The 22,394-nt window shown below is 45.1% G+C and overlaps 1 protein-coding gene across 2 annotated transcripts in view; it reads right to left on the reverse strand.

The window, feature by feature from the left end:
- Positions 1-22,394, reverse strand: part of SYMPK (symplekin scaffold protein) — a 2,606,756-nt gene that overhangs the window by 1,127,747 nt on the left and 1,456,615 nt on the right. The window contains exon 16 of one of the 2 annotated variants that reach the window (XM_044062497.1): positions 12,820-12,933. The exons of the other annotated variant lie outside the window; for it this stretch is intronic. Coding sequence (XP_043918432.1) covers positions 12,820-12,933 — 114 coding nt within the window. The remainder of the gene's footprint in view (positions 1-12,819; positions 12,934-22,394) is intronic. 2 annotated transcript variants of the gene reach the window in all.

Consider the following 22,394-nt stretch of genomic DNA (forward strand, 5'->3'; position numbering starts at 1 on the left):
CTTTTAGGAGGACCTTAGGAAGAAGAAGCAGCGGAGGAAAGGCGTAAACTGATAGGTTTTTCCAACTGAAGGATAGGGCATCCACTTTCCATGCTTGTCTGTGATAAGTCCTTGTGCAGAATTTTTTCAATTGATAATTTTGAGGAGAGGCAAACAGATCTATGTCTGGGCTCCCCCATTTCTCTGTTATCATGCTGAAGACTTGTGGATTTAGTTTCCACTCGTGAGGGTCCATAAGGTTTCTGCTTAGGTCATCTGCCAGAGTATTTTGCTTTCCTGGCAGGAATTGAGTTTGAAGATGTATTTGGTAGGTCAAAGCTGTGTCCCACAGTGCCATGGCTAATCTGCAAAGGGGGTATGAGTGTGTGCCCCCTTGCTTGTTTATATACCACATGACCGTGGTGTTGTCCATCTTTATCAGTAGTTGTCCTGGATGAAGTAAGTCCTTGAAGGCTATTAGTGCATTTTGAACAACTAGCATCTCTTTCTGGTTGATATGTAGATGCATTTGTTTTGGGGTCCATACGCCCTGAATGCATCTTCCTGCCATGTGGGCCCCCCATGCATAATCTGATGTGTCTGTTGTTAAGATTTGGCTGGCAGGGGGGGGTAGAGTGAAGGGCCGTCCCATGTTTTGGTGACATGCCTTTGCCCACCATAGAAACTCCTGTTGTAGGCAGGGTAAGAGAGAATCATTGTTTCCAGACTGTGAGAATGTTGACTCCATAAACTTTTCAGGTACCATTGAAGTTTCCTCCTATGCAGTCTCGCATATGGAATCAGTAGGATGCAGGATGCCATGAAGCCCAAAGCCTGCAGAATTTGTCTTGCAGATAACTGGGTTTTTGTTGCCATCAGTTTGAAGTAAGTAGTCAGTTGCCTTTGCTTGTCTGGCGTGAGGTAAGCCATCTGGGCAGTTGTATTCAAGCTTGCACCCAGGAATGTTATCTTTTGAGAGGGGACCAGTTGTGATTTCTTTTCGTTTACTGTGTACCCTAGGCATGTTAGAAGCCTTTTCACAAATGCCAGGTGTTGAAGAAGAATGTCCTTACTCTCTGCTTGAATGAGACAGTCGTCCAAGTAAGGATATATTTGTATACTTCTTTCTCTGCAAAATGCAATTACTGGTGCCAGGCACTTTGTGAAAACCCTGGGTGCAGTAGATAAGCCAAAGGGCAGTGCAGAGAATTGGTAATGCATTAAGCCAGCCTTGAATCTGAGGTATCTTCTGCACGATTGTCTTATTGGGACATGCAGGTATGTCTCTTTTAGGTCTAATGTCACCAGCCAAGCACTCTTGCCCGGCATGGGCAGAAGCTGTTGCAAAGTCAGCATTCTGAATTTTGGAATGTCCAGGTATGTGTTCAAAATCGGTAAATCCAGTATTGGCTGCCAGGCCTTGTCCTTTCTGGGTACAAAGAACAGTCTTGAGTAAAAACCTTGTCCCTTTTTCTGCTCTGGTACTGGTTAAATGGCCCGCATATCCATGAGGGACGTAACCTGTTTCTGTGCCTCTGCCCGTTGATTTTTTGGCAGATCTGGCCAACCGTTTGCCATTGGCGGAGTGTGGAAATGGAATCTGTATCCCTGTGATACTATGTTTAGTACCCACTTGTCCTGGGTTAACTGCCAATTTTGAGCAAAAAGTGCTAATTTCCCCCCTAAGGGTGCTGCCAAAAGATAAGTGTTTGGTGTAAGCAAAGGGAAGTCATTGGGACTGTTTTCTGTAGGTTTGCACTTTATCTCCTCCAGATTTGGAGGTGGAAGCGCCCCATTGCTTTCACCTGTATGAATCCTGCGCCTGGTATCTGGAGCCCTTAAGAGCTCTGTCTGACAAAGGAAAGGACCAGTTCTTTGTAGGCCAGTGTCTACTGAATCTCGGTGGCTGCACTTGTAAGAAGTCTAACAGTTTGCATAGACTTAGCTTTGTCTTCCATTTCCTTTAAAACCTCTTCTGCCTTAATACCAGAGTATCATGCTGTAAAGGAGCATCTAGCAATTTAGCTTTAACATGATCAGGCAAAGTTTGTTCCTTTAGCCAGGCATGCCTCCTAATCACAGATCTAGTAACTGCGGCCCTGCAGGAGGCCTCTAAGGAGTCAAAACCACATTGCAAAGTATGCTTTCCAACCTGTTCAGCTGCATGCAGTAATTCCTGCATTTCTTTATATTCTGCACATTCAGAAATCAACATCATTTTCTGTTTCAGCAATCCCATAACATGTTGTTGATACTTAAGCATATGAAATTGACAGTTTGAGGCTTTGATTGCCAAGGCTGCAGATGTTTAAACCTTTTTTCCCCATCTGTCCAGTGCCCTTGAATCTCTGTCAGAGGGGGTAGGATTTTTTGCTGTTGAAGCCTTAACTCCCTTTGGACCCTGTGAAATAGTTTCAGGGTCAGCAGCAGGGTTTCTAAATAAAAATTTATGCGAGTCAGGGACCCTGTAATATCTGTCAGGCTTACTGGGAGCCGGAGGTAGAGAGTCAGGGGTCAGGCTTGACTCCGAAAACACATCATCCACAATGTCTAAAACAGGGCATCCACAATGTCTAAAACAGGGGAAATGGCTAAAGGCCTGTGCTGAGGGAGGAGAAGGAAATCCCCGAGCTTCTTTTTTGATTCTGAGAAATCTTGACTCTCCCAGTGAAAATGCTCCCTCAAAGTATGCAAGGTTTCCCCAAATGAATAATCCTCAGGAGGAGAAGCAGATAGTATAGACTCCTCTGCATCAGAATCCTCATAAGGAGGTATAGATAATTCCTGATCAGAAGAGGAATCAGAAGAAATAGAAACCTGATCTGAAGATTCATAATCAGTGTCTTGCCTAGGCCTCTTATCTGGAGGAGGATGGGTACCCCTGATTAAGGTAATAAGGTTTTCAGCCCTTTTGATCATCTGTTTTTTAGTCATAGAGGCCTGTGCACGTGGCTCATGTGTCAGTTTTTTAGGTTTAGAAATTGCTTTTGTCTTTGGTTTTGCAGCTGTCATCGGTCTGATATACAAATGTTGAGGTCTGAATACACCCTCAGAAGCCGGTGCCTGCTCAGCGGCTCTGGACCCATCCGAGGGAGATACATCCGTCGGTCAAATACCTTGAGTATATTGCAGCATGTCGGACTCCATATGGGTGTCGCTAGAGGCCTGCGACTCAAAGGTAGTGGGTATCAGGGGCTGCGAAAGTGCCTCAATGAGTACCGGCGAACTGGTGACTGGCTTAGGAGAAGCTTCGTCGTCGGTTTTGGATGTCGACTGCCTTTCGCTGTCCTTTTCTTTGCATTTTTTATGTACTCCGGTAGTCGGATTGCTATCAACGACATTTCTGGGTAGTTAAATCGGTTTCAAAAATACTTAGAAGCAAAAATATACAGACACTTAATAGTGCATTGGTTAAATCTAGCACAAAACCGCCAGCCAGGCACATTGTGATCAGGGCCTCAGCAAGGAATACAGTATAAATGGAAATCCTTATGAGGTATTTGCTTCCCACAAGTAATACAATTATTAACTTTTTCTGACTTCGGTATGGAGCAAGAAAAAAGTTTCCCCAATGGGGTACTTAGCTTTAGTGAAGAGTTCGGTTCTGAAACTCAAACTCGAATATTTCAGTAGTCGGCCGACCGGCACTTGCGAAATGCTTCTGCTTCAGGCAATGCATGGCAAGAAAGACTAAAGAAAATGGCGTCGGCTGCATGTTTTATACCCCTGACGACCTGACGTCATGGAGGGGAGACAGCAACCGACGCAGGACCCAAGACTTTGGAATTCAGGCCGACTGACGGCAACCTGCCAGCAGATTACCCAAATGTAACGACTGCAATAGTGAAACACAAAGAACATCAAGTGTGTGTTATTTAAACAAAAATATCTAAACAAAACTGAAAAATCCACGGCCACTACAGGCAAAAAAAAATCTACATTCAAGCATACCCACCTGCTGACTTAATACAACATAATTTGCATCAACTGCAACCAAACCAAATGTCTATCTCAGTAAAGGATATGGGTTTGATCAGATTTAAAACACTAGTGCCTCCTGGAATCTCAAAATGAAGTAGGTTCATACTCAGAATAAATGCATCTGCCTGCTTGCCAAGCAGAATAACCAAAACAGTTGGAGGAGTAAGGTAACAGAAACCTGCAGTAAAAAATCACCACCATTCAAAAACTACTGATTGGGAGAAGAACTAAAAAAAAAGAAGTTATGTACTTACCATAACGTCCCATGTGAGTTGTTCATCTCTCACCTTCATTCTTTACTGATGGGATGTTATGGTAAGAAAAAAAGAAGTTATGTACTTACCATAATGTCCCATGTGAGTTGTTCATCTCTCACCTTCATTCTTTACTGATGGTTTGGAGCCGATCCCTTGTCTCTGTGTCGGCCAACTGCAAAGCTCGAGGTCTTCAAATAGCTCGAGGCCAAGTCCCTATCCCATGATGCACCTAGAGTTACCTCAGATCTTGTTTGCCGTGTAAAATAATACCACATGTCATTCTTTCACTCCCAAGAAAGGGTATAGAAGGATTGAGCAACCAGGATGGATCCAGCATCTCATCCATCTAACAGCCAGGAAGGGGTTGGAGGGAGGGACGTAAGAATGAAGGCGAGATGAACAACTCACATGGAACGTTATGGTAAGTACACAACTTCCTTATGTGAAGTTGTTCTATCTTGCCGTTCATTCTTTACTGAAGTGTAGCATCCCAAGCATCATCAACCTCTGGTGACTCACGGGAGTATATTTCTCAGGACCATGGATCCAAAGGAGGCCCTGTCCCTGGAGGCCTTGTCAACTTTGTAATGAGTGATAAAGGTATGCGGTTTTGACTAAGTGGCTGCTGTACAAATGTTATCAATGGGAAGTCTGGCAGAAAAGGCAGATGATGTAGAAACTGCTCTGGATGAGTGAGCTTTAATCTTATGCTGCAAAGGCATACTGGCAGCTGAACAGGCAAAGGTGATACAATCAGATAATCATTTAGACAGAGTTGTTTTAGCCACTGGTCTACCCTTCCTGGAGTCCGAAAATGAAACAAAAATCTGGTCTGATTTTCTGAAATCTTTTGTTCTATCCAAATAAAATCTGAGCTGTCTGTGAACATCAAGTTTGTGGAGCATATACTCTAAATTGTTCTAATGGTTGGGGGAGAAGAAGACTGGCAAATTAATACTTTGGTTGAGATTGGTTTCAGTGCAAACTTTGGGCAAGAATGAGGGGTTTGTTCTAAGTGAGAGACTGTCAGTATGGGATATCAAATATGGAGGCTTGATGGATAAAGCCTGAAGCTCTGACACTCTGCAGGCAGAAGTAATAGCTACCAGAAATATGGTCTTCCATGACAAAAATTTGAGGTCATAAGAGGAAGGTGGTTCAAATGGCAGAAGAATTATGCGGGAAAGCATAAAATTTAGATTCCATGGAGAATAGGGATATTTCACAGGTGTTCTAATATGAAAGGTCCCTTTGAGAAAGGCTTTGGATAACTTGTGAGACATGATATTCAATCCTTCAAATCCAAGATGAAAATTAGAAATAGCCAGTTGAACACGAACTGTTGCTGCTGCAGCTCCTTTGTTAAAACTCAAAGTCAAGAACTCTAAAATGGTGGCTATAAGAGCTTGGTAAGAATCAATATTATTTTTAGAGGCCCATATAGAAAATATTTTCCATTTGCTAAGATACAGCTTCCTAGTAGAATATTTATGAGAAGATAAAAGGATCTGTTTTGTCTCATTGGAGAGGTTATGGAACCTGGCTGTGATGGGAATTGAAGCAGCCACGCTGTCAGCTTCAGGGACTGCAGAGAAGGAAGAAGTTCCCAACTACAAGTGAGTCAGGTCTGGAACTGGGTCCAGAATCCAAGGGTCCTCCAAAAGATGAAGTCGAAGGAAGGGGAACCAAATCTGACGAGGCCAATGAGGGGAAATAAGAATGATGGTCCCTCCCAGGGTTTTTGCTTTCTGTAGAACCTTGGGCATCAATGGAATTGGTGGTAATGCATAGAGGGGACCTGGAGGCCAATCGTGTACGAGTGCGCCCCTTGGGGCTTCTCCCGGAGGGGGAATCAGGGCAAAGTAGCTTCTGAATTTCGTGTTCATGTGACTGTCAAAAAGGTCGTAGCAAGGCTGGCCCCACCTGCGGAATAACCTGTCCCAATCGTCTAGGTACGGAAACACCTGGAATCCTAGACGCCCCAGGTGAGCCGTGACCACTACCATGCATTTGGTGAACACTCTGGGGACTGCAGTGAGACCAAAGGACAGGGCTCGAAACTGGTAATGATTGGCTCCCAGCCGGAAGTGCAGATGATCCCTGGATGGCCTGGTCATTTTTATGTGGTAGTACATATCCTTGAGATCTATTGAGCACATCCAATTGTCTTTCCCTAAGAAGGGGAGTATAGACTGAAGCATGACCATCCGGAACTTCTCTTTCTTTACATATTTGTTCAGTCTGCTGAGGTCCAATATGGGTCTCCAGTCCCCTGTCTTCTTTGGAACAAAAAAGAATCTTGAGTAACTTCCGGATCCTGTCTGACTGGTTTGGATGACTCTTTTTGATAGCAATGTTTGGACCTCTAATGTTGCCTGTTCCCTGTAACTAGATGGAACGTCCGGGATTTTTCTTACGAGTGGAGGGGGTGTGGTAAATGGGATGAAATGATACTTTGTACCCAGCTGTCTTTTATTTTGAGCCAGCCATCTGGATACAAAGATAAGCGACCTCCGACTGCCTCCAGAGCAAGACAGTCAGGCCTCCTTTCAAGACTGCTGGTAGGGCTTCCCAGAGAAGTGATCTCTATCGCCCTGGTGTTGTGGACCCCCTCTGCCGTGAAGGCGACATCTTCCATTATTGGTCCCTCCTCTGCCTCTGGAGGGGGGTTCACCATGTGTCTCCTGAAAGGCTCCTTTGGCTTTTTGGAACCACATTTTTCCTCCCCTTTGACCTTTAGGGTAGGGGTGGAAAAACAGATCCCGATGGCAGACAATCTTTCTGTCCTGTTCACACCTGGTTAAGGTTTCCTTCACTTTAGGCTAAAAGGGATGAGCCATCAAAGGGAGTATTCACGAAGGATGACTTGAAGGGCTCCATGAAGGAACACAAATGCATCCAGGAGTGTCTCCTAAGAGCAACTCCTGTACCCACTTGCCCTACTTGTTCCATCAGCTGCATAAGAGATGAGGCACATGGATGAGTTGACTATAGAAATGAGGGTAGCAAGCTGGGTGGCAACTTTGTCGGAAGCTCCTGCAGCTACTGTACACTGAAGAGCATCTCCTAGCTCCTTAAGGAGATCTCTTTGTAACCTGGTAAATGGGTTAAATAGTTGAGCAAATGAAGAGCAAAGGTCGCTGAACTAAACATGCGCTTTCCATATCTATTCATAATCCTAGAGTCTCTGTTAGGAGGATGGATAGACTAGGAAGTCTCAGACATTTCTTTTTTGGTGGCTGCCACCGCCGCCACCATGGGATCAACTGGAACACCTTTTGTTAAAAAAGATTTGTCAAAGGGGGCAGAAATTAATTTACTAGGCCTCCTAGGGACGGGCACCATAGAATCCGGAGACTCCCACGCCCTTTGTGAGATCAGATGCATCAGCTCATCGAAGGGCAGAGACACCCAAGAGATGGAGGGCTGAGACCCGAAAGCTTTCAGGAGAAACTCCTCCTCAGTTGGGCTTTTGGACTGCCAGTCACCCCTCTGCCTAAGGATTTCAAGTATTGCAGCAAATGAGACATTCTCAGAGGGGGACTGTGTGGACCCTTCTGACTCATCTAAGTCAGTATCTGATGTTATAGACTAGATGTTTCCTCTTACACAATCTCTTCCTGGGAACCTCATCAGTGGGAGCTTCTGGTGAGGCCTTGGAAGAGCAGGGGCCACCCAATGGGGCTTCCTGAGGCTTTGGGTCTCTACATTTTGGTCAGGATGTGAGAGGCAGAAGCAGACACAGGCGCTTTAGGGGAGGAGGAAGGCAGACCTGAGGTGAGGTCAAGGATGTCTTAGGAGACATGACTCTCCTCATGGCATAAAAAGCACCTCTGCTCCTATGAGAGGAAACCGACGGATCCAAAGAAATCGACACCCCCAGCACCAGGACAGTGGGCTCCGAAGCAGAGGTAGGAGCTGTGCTAATTTGAGCAGAAACCCCAACAGGGAGAGTCAGAACCGACAAGTCGGTCCGACTATCCCTCCCTGGACCCGACTAGAGTGTGTCAGCTCCTAGAGTCCTGGATCGGCACAGAGGACATCAGTGTGCATGGAGCTGAAGACACTGGAGCAGGCGTTGGCTCGAAGGATTCCAATATCATCAGGTCTGACTCCTCCAGCTCCAAAGGACCAGCATGACTCAGAGGAGCAATAGTTTGAGCTGTTGCAAGGGTCTTCGGCTCCGAAGTCATTTGGGTCGAATCCGATAACATTTGTGCCAAGGCTGGTGCCAACAGTAGCTTCTGTACCACACAATCTACATCCAGATCTGACAGGCTGATAGAGGACTGAGAGGAGCACACCGAAGGTGGTACCGACTGACGTAATGGACTCTTAGGAACATTGGACACTGGTTCCAAGACTGGGGACCGGCTCCGAAAGGAAAAGACTGTCGGTTCTGATGGCAGTGGAGCCGAAGTAGAAGATTTTTTTGAGTCTGAAGTCATAGAAGACTGACAACTTGCTGGATCCATCTTGGTCACTTAAAGCTTCATGAAACGAAGGTTTCAACAACCCTCTGTCGATAAGTTTTCTCTTCCTTTCCTGAAGAGCCCTTGAGGAGAAGGAATGACTGCACAGCTGTCTTGCAAATGTAGGGCTTCTAGACAGTATACACAGTTCATTTGGCTGTCTGTTACAGACATCTTTTGGCCACACTTTGGGCACTTCTTAAAACCAGACTTGGGGTGCTTGTCTTGGTCAGCCATTGGAAATTTTGGAGAAGAATTGCTGTCACACAAAACAATACTAACAGTAATTTGCTACTAAAAGCCTTAATAAAACCAGGCTAAATCACACACACACGTGCACACACACACACACACACATAAATGCAAATGTAATATAAATGTGACAGGAAAAGTGGCGGCGCACTGGTGCAGCGGTTAATGCTGTCGCCTCACAGCAAGAGGTTCTCCGGTTCGATTCTCGGCTGGGGTGCCTTCTGTGTGAAGTTTGCATGTTCTCCCTGCGTTCGCGTGGGTTTCCTCCCACATTCTAAAGACATGCTTCTGGAGCATTTCTCCCCGGGCCTCCACTGAAAACCGGATCTGTGGAACCTAGTTGGACTTTCCCGGTCAACAAATGTTAAATAAAAAATAAAAATAAATAATAAAAGCCTTTACTGTCACCACAACTTTCTAAATATCCAATAAGAGCAGGCTATACAAAAAAGGAATAGCTGCTAAGATATTACACACTGTCTAAATATGCTAAGAATATACAGTCAGACCAAATTACTGTTAATTCTAAAACTCTAACAGCAATTATAAATTTAAGCCTTTCCTAAAAAACTTGAAGGCTAAACACACTACACAGAAAAACTACACACTAAATAGTTTTTTACAAAAATAGTGGCAAAAGATCACTGACTAAGCCTATTAGCTAGCAAAAGTTTAAACTAGGCCTAAAACAAGAGTCCAACTAGAAAAAAAAAATTAAGCACACTAAGGGAAGGGACTAAAACACAGAAACACACACTATAAAGCTGTAAGACCTTTAAAAACTATCTAAGCTATTAAGCTATCTAAATATGCAAATATCAGCAAGTAATAAGCAGAAAACAGTTTTACTGGCCCGAGCTATTGCAGCGGCAAACTGGATCCGAGGTAACTTCAGGTGCATTATGGGATATGCATTATGGGATATGGACTTGGCCTAGAGCTATTTGAAGACCTCAAGCTTTGCAAATGGCCGACAAACCCATCAGTAAAGAATGAACGGTGAGACAGAACAACTTCACATCAAAGAACTGCAAACACAGTCTAAAATGAGGCAAAAAGAGTTCCAAATCAAATAGTAGACAGAAAGCTTGATAGATGTGATTGCACATATGGGCAGCAAAAGTGATTAAGAGATGGGTCATCCTATGCACAGAACTGTGGATCCAGGGGAGGAGTTTAGTGGCCAATAAAGTGTGCCAAGATGCTGGAATCCTTTCTACACATACATAATTCAATACACAACCTTATTCACTGTCAAGGTATATGAAAAAGAGAAGGGTTCACAAGTGCCCTCCTCAAAAATGCATTCTTCAACTGTGAAGCTACTCTGCTGCTCAGCTATGATAAAATAAGTGCTGCAGATCAAAAGGTAAACAGTAAGTGATTGCTCTGTGATGTAAAACTTGCAAATGCCTCTATCAGCAAAGGTATAACATTCCCCAAAGATAGCAAGATTTCTATTATTTTGGCTACTTTACTACTCCTTTAGTTTAAGTTTGATTTACAAGCGATAACAACCATAAGATGAGAATAGTAGTATGCACGGTTTTGAAGAATTGCATATATATATTTATTTGGATGTCAGAATGTAAGAAAATTATATTTATCAGTAAAATTGGTATAACGGGGAAACAATGAATGCTCCTTCCTCATTAACTATAAAATGCAAACCAAGAATGCTACAGGATAGCTAGGAAAATTGTTTAAAATGTTTGCTATCTCTTCTTAAACAACTTATGAAAATCAATAAAAAGGAAAGAAAAACTTCACCATAGGAACAGTCCTTGTCCCAGCAGCCAATAAACCAGTAAAAGTCAGGTAATTCCAAATAGTCCACAAGTTTATTACAAACAGTAATCCAAATAAAACAGACTGTAAAACATTTGGAATTACGTGACTTTTACTGGTTTACTGGCTGCTGGGAGAAAGACTGTTCCTATGGTAAAGTTTTTTTCCTTTTTATTAGTTTTAATTACTTCATTACAACACCCTCGTCTTGTTTTTTCCTGAACTTATGAAAATCAGGTAACTGACCAATTTTATCTACAGCAAAATGTGGTTAAGTCACTTCATGGTCATTTTTATCTGTGAATTAAAGAAAATCTGTTTCAATCACTTGTTGGGGGTTACTGACAATGCCAGTGAAAGCAATGTATACAATCAAGAGCATACTGCTTAAGTCTGATGTCTGTGGCAACTGCTTGCAAGTGTTTCTTACAGTACTTATAAAAAATGCATTTTTTTAATCAAAAGCAAAATGCTGCACATAGCTTTCCCAAGCTGATAATCAGCAAAGAAGAATGTTTCAGTTCAGCAAGGAAGGAATAAATAGTCGGGATTTGCTAGCATTCCTGGCAGCAATTAAGAGCAAAATCTTACAAGTTGCTTTCTCATGATCTTTTTCCAATTTAAAATCAGTTGAAATCTTTTGGTACCATTTCCAAAATTTCTTGTTAAAGCAAAGTGTTGTTAACTCAAGGCACAAAGGCTTCATGTTGCTTTGCAGTTTAGTGCTAAAATGCCATATGATGCTTCCCTATTAGCATAAAATGCAAAACAAGAATATCTTGGCTTGGCTAACTTTGGTTTCAACTGTTTGCTACTGGTTCTGACTTGAAAACTATTTTCTTTATTATCCAAGGAATGTTCGATTTTTAGTGCCTCTTCCCTCTCCAAAAACAGCTTTCACTCCTGGCAGTTCTATGAAGCAAATCCCAAGCACTTTAATGACACACATGGTATATAACTTTAGTGACATTTAACAATATGCAACAACTCTGGTCCAATTGGATGCTGTCATATATGAAGAATGCATTTTTTTGTAATTAAGAAAACACAATGTCTTTATACAGGTACATTAAGACTTCCATTCTGTGTATTTACTCCTGAGCTGTGTGAAAACATGTATGCTTTTAAACATTTCAGGGCAGCTGACAAAACTGCGAAAGATTTTTCCTGCATAGAAATCCAGCTAGTATATCCCACAAATGTTACTAATAAAATTAATGTGACTAACAACAAAAGGTTATCCTTTCAGGTTAATATAACTTCATAATTTAGCAGCACTTGTTGTCAGATCAATGTCACTCCAACTATAGTTGTTAGTTATGTGCTACAAAAGATTTTGGTCTGGTGAGGGTAGTACCAGAAGACATGCATGACGGCATCATCAAATTTACATGTAAATCAACTTAAGAGGAACATCTGGGTAAAAAAATAACTTGTTGATGCATCTCAACTCTTTTATTCAAGAGCAACATGCTGTATGTTGCTTCTCCGTGATGTTTTTACTTAGAACATGCAAAGTTGGATTGGACTGGTTGACAGCACTTTTGACAGCACATATGAAAAGCAATATAATTTTTAATTTAGTCAATATCAAAATACTTGCTCTTATTTACCTAAGATAAGTTTTGACCTCACATCTTCACTAGTAATTTTAGTACAATTCCAAAGAAACCCAACATTCTGCATTGACAAATTTCTGCACTGTTTGCTACTTGTGATCTTTTAAATACAGCATCATCTTAATTTCCCAAAGGCAGGCAATTTGCTATGGGATTCTACTATACCTTACTAAACCTCTTAAGAAGAACATTCGTTACATTGTTTAGCACCTCACAATACTGGGACTGCTAACTAGCACAAGGGAGCATGATTTAAATACATTGCTGGAATCCGATTACAATAGAATGAGATACTGTGTGCAATACTACACAACCATGTAAAATATTTGCTGGTCTTTACCATGGAAGAAAGGCAACAAACTGGTCGGGGTAGTGTCCACACACTTAAAATTATAGTTGAAAATATTACAGTGTTGCTTTACCAGCACTAAATCAGAGCTCTGAAGAATCATCACTTAGATGATCTCTTACCTTGTCCTTCTCACTAGAACACAAATCCAGGAGTACATGTAAGTACTGAAACTGCCTTGAAGGTCGCTTAAAGATTAGATCTTGAAGGATAGACATTCCTAGACATGCTCTAGTCTGCATAATATAAAACAAAATGATCCTTTAATTTCACTGTAAATTAAGTTACAATTTATATGCACTCCAATTATACACCTCAAACTGCCAAAACAGTCTCAGTTTAACCCTAGAAAAACAATAAAAAGGAGTTATGTACTCACCATAACGTTCCATCCGAGTAGTTCTACTTCATTTGTCTTCAACCTGTGGGTCCTCAAATCCACATCAGATCCAACATGGCCGGATTTTTCAGCTATGGCTCCAAGCTCCATGCTTCTTCCCTTACCCATAATGCCCCACTGTCTCCCTTCAGATCGAGTTTGCTGCCTAACAGGTATCAGATACCTGACCCAATGACACCTTATCCTCCAACACAAACATTACAAAAGAACTTTAGTCCTGACAGAACCCAAGATCCCAATAATAACTGTCCGGTACAAGGGACATGTCATATCCCAAAGGATAAGGTTATGGGGAAGGAAGGGGGGGGGGTGGCTGAAGACAAATGAAGTAGAACTACTCAGATGGAATGTTATGGTGAGTACATAACTTTTTTATCTGAAGTAGTTTACTTCATTTGTTCTTCAACCTGTGGGACAGAGTCCCCAACTACCCAACTCTTGGGAGGCCCTCATGGAAGGATATTCCGGAGTACGGCAGAACCAAAGGATGCTCTACGCCTAGAGAACAAATCCAGTTTATAATGAAAAATAAAGGAGTAAGATGAGGCCCAAGTAGCAGCTGAACAAATATCATCCAAAGAGACCCTAAGCCAAAAGGCCACTGACGTAGCCATAGATCAGGCCGAATGAGCCTTCACTTTTTATGGAAGAGACAAACCTGTATATGACTAAGCCCGGCCAATGCATTGTGAAATCCAGCAAGCAATAGTCACTTTTGAGACAATTTTACCAAAGAAGGCCTTGGCACAGGACACAAAAAGCTGATCAGACGTGCTGAAAGGTTTAGTTCTGTGAAGATAAAACCTTGACTGCCCATGTACGTCCAAGTAAATGCAATTTGTATTCCCCTTTGTTCTGGTAGTTCGGAAAAAATACTGGTAAATTAAATTATCAATACTGACTTCTGAAGCTACCTTGGGAAGAAAGGATGAGTTAGTGCATAGCAACACTGTATCTTCGTGAAAGATCATGCAAGGGACTTTGACAGAAAGGGCTTGAAGCTCCGATGGCAGATGTGATGGCAACCAAGAAGGCAGTTTTCCAGGTCAAAAATTGTAGATCCAGAGATGCCGCAGGCTCAAAGGGAGGAGAAACCAATGTCTGCAACAACAAAATGAGGTCCCACTGAGGAATCGGGTCCTTAGCTGGGGGTCTGAGAAGAAAAGCACCTTTGAGAAAAGTTTTACAAAATTTAGAGGAAGCCAATGAAGACATGTTTACCCAAACATGAAAATTAAAAATGGCGGCTAGATGGACTTTTACCGATGAGGAACTAGCACCCTAATGAAAAACGCTAGCTAGAAAATCTAAAACCACTGAAAGCGGTGCAGTGAAAGGATCCAAACACCTCTGAATGGCCCATATAGAAAAATGTTTCCAACTACTGTGATAAACTTTTCTGGTGGACGATTTATGAGCTGCCACCAGAATGGACTTGACAGGGGATGACAGACCAGGAGTTCTAAGAATCATGGGAACCGGAGCAGCCAAGCAGTGAGCTTCAGACTATCCAGATATGGACGAGGGATTCCCGAAGGATGTGAATGCAGATTCAGGACAGGATCCAAGGTCCATGGTGGAACAACTAGATGAGACCTGAGTAAGGGAAACCAAACCTGTTGAGACAAAAATGGGGCGATGAGGATCACAGTGCTCCCCAGTCTTCGAGCTTTCTACAGAAACTTCGACATGAGGGGCTGAGGAGGATATGCATAAAGAAGCCCGGGAGGCCAAGCATAAATCGGAGCATCTCTGGAGGCTTCCCACAATGGGGGATTCAGAGTGAAAAACTCACTGCATTTCTCATTGGAAGGAGATGCGAAGAGGTCGCAGCAAGGATGACTCCACTCCAGGAAGATCTGTTCCGCTACTGAAGGCTTCAGAGACCACTCGTAAGGCATCAGGATAGCTCTCCTGAGCCTGTCCGCTAGAATGTTGGACTGTACCGGGATGTGCGTTGCCACCAGAAAACGGCCAGTGGAGATCACCCATTCCCACACTCTCATGGCCTCTTGACATAAGGGATAAGATCTGGTTCCCCCTTGTTTGTTGATATACCAGACCACTGACATACTGTCCATCTGAATTGCAATCGTTCCCAGAGGAAGATGAGCATGGAGGGCCTGCAACGCAATAAGAACCACTCTCATCGCTCGAACACTGATGTGCAGATAGGTCTTGGAAGGGAACCACGTGCCTTGTACTGTCCTTCCTGAGCAGTGCCCTCCCCACCAAAGTAGGGAGGTGTCCATGGTCACCGTGGTTTGGGGTAAAGTAAAGGAGGTTGAAAAGGACGTCCTTTGAGGAGATCCGGGGACTGAATCCACCACTTAAGGGTGTGTCTGCACAAATTCTTACTGGAAAAGACAAAGGAAGGTCTAACAGTAACCAATGAAATGCCAGTGTCCACTCATATGAAGGCACACCATAGGAAGATGATTTATCGTGGCCGCCATAGAACCTAGAGCCCTTAACACTGCTTTGGCTGTTGGTAAACGGGTCTGAAGAATATGCAAGACATGTAACCTCAAGCTGCGTACCCTGTCTGACGTGAGGAACATCTTTGTTTGTATTGTGTTTGTATTGTGTCCAGCCATGCCACAATGAAATCTAAAATCTGAGCCGGGTGAAGAGCAGACTTGTTCATATTGATCATAATGCCCAACTTGTTGGCTAGCTGAAGGAAAGAGTCTCTGGCTTGACATAGTAGATGCTCTGAAGGGGCAGTAAAGAGCCAATCGTCCAGGTATAGAAAGACCTGAATGCCCTGAAGCCTCAGGTGAGCCACTACTACTACTGCCATTACCTTGGTAAAAACCCGGGGGGGGGGGGGGCTGTAGTGAGACCAAAAGGGAGGGCTCAAAATTGGTAATGATTGGCACCCAGCCAGAAGCGAAGGAACCTCAGGGAGTGCCTGTCCATCTTAATGTGATAGTACGCATCCTGGAGGTCGACCGAGCACATCCAGCCTCTGGCGTGCAGGTAAGGCAGGATAGATTGAATCGTGACCATCCGGAATTTTGTCTTGGTTACCGACAGGTTCAATTTGGACAGATCCATTATTGGTCTGATGTCCCCCATCTTTTTTGGCACTAAAAAGAACCTGGAATAAACCCCGGACCCAGACTTGTCTGGGGGGACCGGTTGGATGACTTGTTGTCTTAGCAGTGAGTCTACCTGCACTGCTGCTTCCTCCCACTGTGTGAGTGGGACATTCGGGAGGGCTTTGTTGGATGGGGGAAGATCCCTGAAAGGGACGAAATATCCTTTGGATATGACTTGCAGCATCCACTGATCTGTAGTGATGGACTCTCATTCTAGTGGGTGAAGCGACAAGTGACCCCTGACTGCCTCCTGAGATGGACAGCCGGGCAACCCCTCAGAGCTGCTGTCCAGGTTTATCCGAGAATGGTTCTCTGGACCCGAAATTCCTAGGACCCCCCTCTGCCTCTAGGGTGGCATCTATCATATCCCTCTCTGCCTCTGGGGAAAGGAGAGTCCTGAGTATCCCGGGAAAATGCCTGAGACTTGCGGAACCACATCATCTTCTAGCCTTGCTGGTCCTGGAAAAGGACCTTTCAGGCGGTGAGAAGCAGATTCTGACAGCAGACGGTGTCTACCCGTCGTCCTTGTTCTGGACCAAAGTCTCACTGATCGTCTTCCCAAAAAGGGAAGAACCATCATAAGGGGGGGTTGGTAAAAGACGCCTTGAATGGCTCCGAGAACTGACATAAGTGGAGCCAGGCATGGCGCTGGATGGCAACTCCTGTCCCCGCCACCCGTGCAGCTCCCTCCGTGGCATGGGAGAGCAAACGCATAGACGAGTTAGCTACAGCTTTCAGGGTGGCTATTCGTGCAAACATCTTCCTGTCTCCAGCCGATATGGACCATGGGGTCTACTCCATGACTTCCTTGACCAGATCTCTCTGGAGTCAAATAACATGCACCATTGTAGGTCAGTGCACTCACACAGAAGGTCGCCAAAGCATAGTCTCGCTTCCCAAAATGATCCAACGCTCTTGACTCTCGGTCAGACGGATGGACCGTGGAACTCTCCTGGGCGAGTTCCTTCTTGGTGGCCACTGCCACCAGCAAAGCATCTACAGGAGACCCCTTGTGCCAGTGTAACTTGTCCGCGGGAGGGCTTAAAACCTTGTCTGGGTGCTTGGATATTGGCTCCACGATGCCTGGCGCCTTCCACACCCTAGATGTTATCAAATTCACAAGTAAATCAGAAGGAGGGGACAACCAAGATGTAGATGGGCCTGACCCGAATGCCTCCAGAAACACAGACTCATCAGAGGTTGGTTTTGGGGCAGACCTCCCCCCTCTTTGGCGAAGAATCTCCATGATGTCTCCAAAGGAGACATCCTTGGGGGGTGATCTTGGGGAACCTTCCGTTTCATCCAGGTCCATGTCTTTGGTGAGGGACTCTGGAGGAGAGTCCAAGTACCTCCTTTTACACATATGCTTGTGGGGAGGGAGACTCCCAGGTGGACTATCTGGGGAGGTCTCGCAATCGGGTTGTTCCAAGGCTGGAAGGAGTACTACAGCTATGGGCTGTCCCTGACAGGGCAAGATGGTCGACCCGCACTCAAGGCCAGGGGGGTCTGGACGGACTCCGAAGACGAATTGGTCAGAGGCCTTGCCCTGCGAAAACCCTCTCCAGCAAGTCAAACGCCAAGGGGGAACAGACCTCTTGGGCTGAACTAGCGGAAGCCGCTCCTCCCTGATCCGACTGAGGAGTCGGAGCAGAGACTCTAGGAACTGAGACGCCAAGGGGTATGCTTCCCTCTGAAAAGCTTGGAGTAGAGAGCAATCCCTCAGATCTGACCCTGAAGTTACGGCTCCGAAAGCTCAGATCCGATCTAGTTGGATCTGACACACTCAAAGCATTGGCCAGTGTAGAGATACAGGGTACCATTGGTGCCGACCCCTCGACTCTGACTGTCCTCGGATCCAACAACTCCGAAACCACAGGTCGGATCAGAAAAGGAATGATAGGTTTAAACATTAGCTGGAAGGCGCCTGCTGCAGTGGGAGAAGGCCCTGGCAAGACCCCCCATCTGGATTTGAGTGCGGATAAACCTCTGCATCATCTTGTCCATATCCGCTTCAGACAGTCTCCGTGTACAGCAAGAGGATGCTGCCGAAGTGGGTCGGGAAAGCCGGTGGGGAGAGGGCCCTAGGGGGCGACTGGCTAACCTGTACCTCGGGCTCAGGGGAGAACCTAGGGGACCCGAGCCAAGGTGTCATTGGCCTGGAAAAGTACAGTTGTGTACACTTACCATAAATGTAGATATTCGAGTGTATTCACTGTTGCAGTCATCACATTTGGGTTATCCCTGCCAGGGTAGCCCTCGGCCGGCCAAAATACCAGAGACTTAGTATTTCTGTGTCTGTTGCTGTCGCTTGAGGACTGACGTCAGGTAGTCAGTAGTATAAAGTAAGGCAGCCGATTCCATTACATCAGTTTTTCTTGCCCTAACCTGTCAAGACCCCTCCTCCCCCCAAGTATGAGATCAGGGTCTGGTGGAAGAAACCCCACCAGTGGAAAATAAATACCAATAAGTCCCTTGAAAGGAAAGGAGAGCAACAAGTTAGAATGGTAATAAAAGGAGAAAGAGAAGCAAGGGGGATGGGGGGGGGGAGACCAGGACTGCAACAATTAATACACTCTAACATCTACATTTATGGTAAGTGTACACAACTGTACTATGTTCTTCGTGTTTCACTGTTGCAGTCATCGCATTTGGCTTGATTTCCAAAGCTGAGGAAAAGGGTGGAGGCAGTCAAGGAAACTTAGGGGCTGGCTAGGATGATCTGCAAGACAGAAGAGGCAAACCCTGCCCTGGATTTAGAGTAGAGAGGCAGGTGTTAATGCTTGGTAAAAGTGTGAACAGATGGCCAGGTAGCAGCTTCCAGGATGTCCCTGGTAGGGACTCCTCTGAGGAAAGCAGCAGAGGTGGAGGCTGCCCTGGTGGAGTGTGTCCTGATTCCCTTGGGGGGGAGGCTTTCCATGCTGTTTGTAGCAGAAATGGATACAGTGTGCTATCCATTTGGAAAAGGTTTGGAGATGGCTTTGCCTTCTGCCCCTGTAACAAAGCTAACCAGCAATTCATCAGACTTTCTGAAGGATTTAGTCCTTCCTAAATAGAATCTGAGCTGTCTGTGCACATCTAGAGAGTGAAGAATCCTCTCCTCCTTGTTATGGGGGATTAAGAAAAAATGTGGGAAAATGAATGGATTGGTTGAGAGCCACACTGGACACCACCTTGTGCATGAAGGATGGGTTAGTTCTGAGGAATACCTTGTCTGCATGAAAGATGCTGAAGGGTTCCACAGCCATGAGTGCTTGCAGCTCAGAGACTATTCTGCCTGAAGCGATGGCCAGAAGGAATGCCATCTTCCAGGAGAGACATTTTAGTTCTGCAGAAGAAGCTGGCTCGAAACGGGGCAGGGTGAACTTTTCCAATACAAAGTTATGGTCCCAAGCTGGTGTTGGTGCCCTTCTGGGTGGCCTCAAGTTGCTAGCACCTCTTAGGAACTGTTTGATCAAAGGATGTGAGAAAAGGGGCTGCTCAGTGAGAAAATAACGAGAAATAGCAGAGGCATGAATTTTTATAGAGAAAGAGAGGCCACTGTGCAGTAGGTCAGCTAAGTAATCTAGGATATGATGGAGGGAGGGCTGTGCCATATTGGCTCCCTTAACCTGGATCCAGGTGCAGAACCTTTCCTCTTATCAGCATGAGACTTTCTGGTGCTAGGACATCTGGCCTCACTAATACCATCCAGAACCTGTTTACTGAGTTTGGCAGATTAGTTCGGGGTTAGGGAATAAGCCAAGCTGCCAAACTGAGTGTCTGCAATTGGGGATGCAAGAACTCCCTTTCCCTCAGTTTGGAATCTAAGGAAGATGCCATGGGGGTAGCGAGGACAGGCTGTGCAGCAAGAGGTAGCAGTGCTGCCAGGGCCAGTCTGGAGCTATGAGAATGGTCCTTGGTTTTTCCTCCCTTATTTTGAGCAGTACCCTGGGATGAGAGGTAGGGGAGGAAAGGCAGAGACTGATAGATTGACCCAAGGGAAGGACAGGGCATCCACTTTCCAAAGCATGCAGCGATGCTCCCTGGTACAGAATTTGCTGAGTTGATGGTTGGTGTGGGAGGCAGAGGTCGACCTCTGAGGTTCCCCATTTCTGAATTATTAGGGTGAAGGTACTTCTGTTGAGTTGCCACTCATGTGGGTCCAAGAAGATTTCTGCTTAATTGGTCTGCCAGAGAGGTGAGAGAGCCTGGTAGGAATTGTACTAACAGGTGTAGTTGCATGGCAGAGGCTGTGCACCAAAGGGTCATGGCCAGCCTGCATAGACGGTAGGAGTGAGTCCCTCCCTGCTTGTTGATGAACCACATCACAGTGTTGTCTGTTTTGATTAGGAGAGCCCCCGGAGAGAGAAGGGGCTTGAAAGCTATCAAGGCGTGTTGCACAGCCATCATTTCTTTTTGAATGATGTGCAGAGGGATTTGCTGTGGGCTCCTTTGGCCATGTATGCACCTGCCATCCAGGTGTGCACCCCAAGTGTAGCCTGATGTGTCTGTGGTGAGGGTCTGGGCAGCGGGGGATGGGGAGAAAGGCATTCCCTTGTTGTGGGAGCATGCTGTTGCCTACCAAAGAAAATCTTTTCTAAGGCAAGAAATTATAGGTAGAAGAGTTTCCAGGTCTTGAGAGAGTTGGCACCAAAGGCTCTTTAGGTACCAATGAAGTTTCCTCATATGCAGTCGGGCATATGGAATGAGCAGAATGCAAGATGCCATGAACCAAAGAGCTTGCAGGATCATCCTTGCAGTTAGCTGGGGCCTAGTGGCTAGTTGACAGAAGTAGGCTGTCAGGAAAATTTGTTTCTCTGGAGTAAGGTATGCCCATCTGGGAAGCTGTGCCCAGACTTCCTCCCAGGAATATTATCCTTTGGGTGGGCACCTGTTTGGATTTCTTTTTGTGGATTGTGTACCCTAGGGAGGTTAGTAGGGTCTTTACAAAGGACAGGTGCTTGAGCAAATTCTCCTGGCTGTCTGCCTGCATAAGGCAGTCATCTAAGTATGGGTAAATCTGAACATTTCTTTGTCTGCAAAAGGCAATGGTTGGAGCCAGACATTTTGTGAAAACTATGGGAGCAGTAGATAAGCCAAAGGAAAGAGTAGAGAACTGAAAGTGTTGAGATCCTGTCTAGGGTGGCTAGCCAAGCGTCCTTGGACAGCATGGGTAGCAGCTGCTGGATGGTGAGCATTTTGAATTTTGGGATCACCAGGAAGGTGTTTAGAATGGACAGATCGAGGATGGGATGCCAGGTGCCCTCTTTTCTGGGCACCAGAGGATGGGGTGCCAGGTGCCCTCTTTTCTGGGCACCAGAAAAAGTCTGGAGTAGAAACCTTGGCCTATCTGTTTTGCAGGGACGTGCTCTACTGCCCTCATAGTGAGCAGGGAAAGGATTTGCTTTTGAGCCTCTGCCCACTGATTTGGTGGTAAATCTGGGCACCCTTCTGGGGTTGGAAGGGGGTGAAAGGAAACTTTGTATCCCTGAGAGACAATGTTTAGAACCCAGTGGCCCTTGGTAATGGTGGCCCAGGTGCTTGAGTGAAAGGAGAGTTTTCCCTCCTAGGGGCAGGGGGTGGAGGAGATGAGTCATTGTGAGTTTTTACCATAAGGGGGTGGCTTAGAACACCCTGGTTTTGAAGTGGAGGTAGTCCAATGCATAGATCTCTGCATTCCCTGGGGCTGCTGTCGGGGTTTACTGGGAGCAGGAAAGGACCAGTGTTTGGAGGGACAATGCTTGCTGAACCTAGGGTGCTGGACCTGCAAGAAATTATTAACTGTTTGCATAGATTTTGCCTTTTCTTCCATCTTTTTTAAGACCTCTTCTGCCTTACTGTCAAAAAAGTTATCATTGTGCAAGGGGGCATCCAACAATTTAGATTTGACATGATCTGGCAGGGGGTTCCTTAAGCCATGCATGTCTTCTAATGACAGATCCAGTGATTGCTGCCCTGCAAAAAGCTTCTAGGGCATCAAAACCACAGTGCAAGGTGTGTTTAGTTACTTGACTTGCGGAATGCATTAACTCTTGTAAATCTTTAGATTCTGCCCAAGCAGGAAAGGAATACATTTTTGTTTAAGGAGTTCCAAGGTATGTTGCTGAAATTTCAGCATATGGAACTGACAATTTAGTGTCCTGAAAGCAAGAGTAGCTGAGGTGTACATTTTCTTACCCCATCTGTCCAATGCTCAGGAATCCCTGCATGAGGG

This window comes from Protopterus annectens, chromosome 1.part0, assembly GCF_019279795.1.
Source record: "Protopterus annectens isolate FY-2018-M chromosome 1.part0, PAN1.0, whole genome shotgun sequence".
In the NCBI taxonomy this organism is placed as follows: Eukaryota; Metazoa; Chordata; order Ceratodontiformes; family Protopteridae; genus Protopterus; species Protopterus annectens.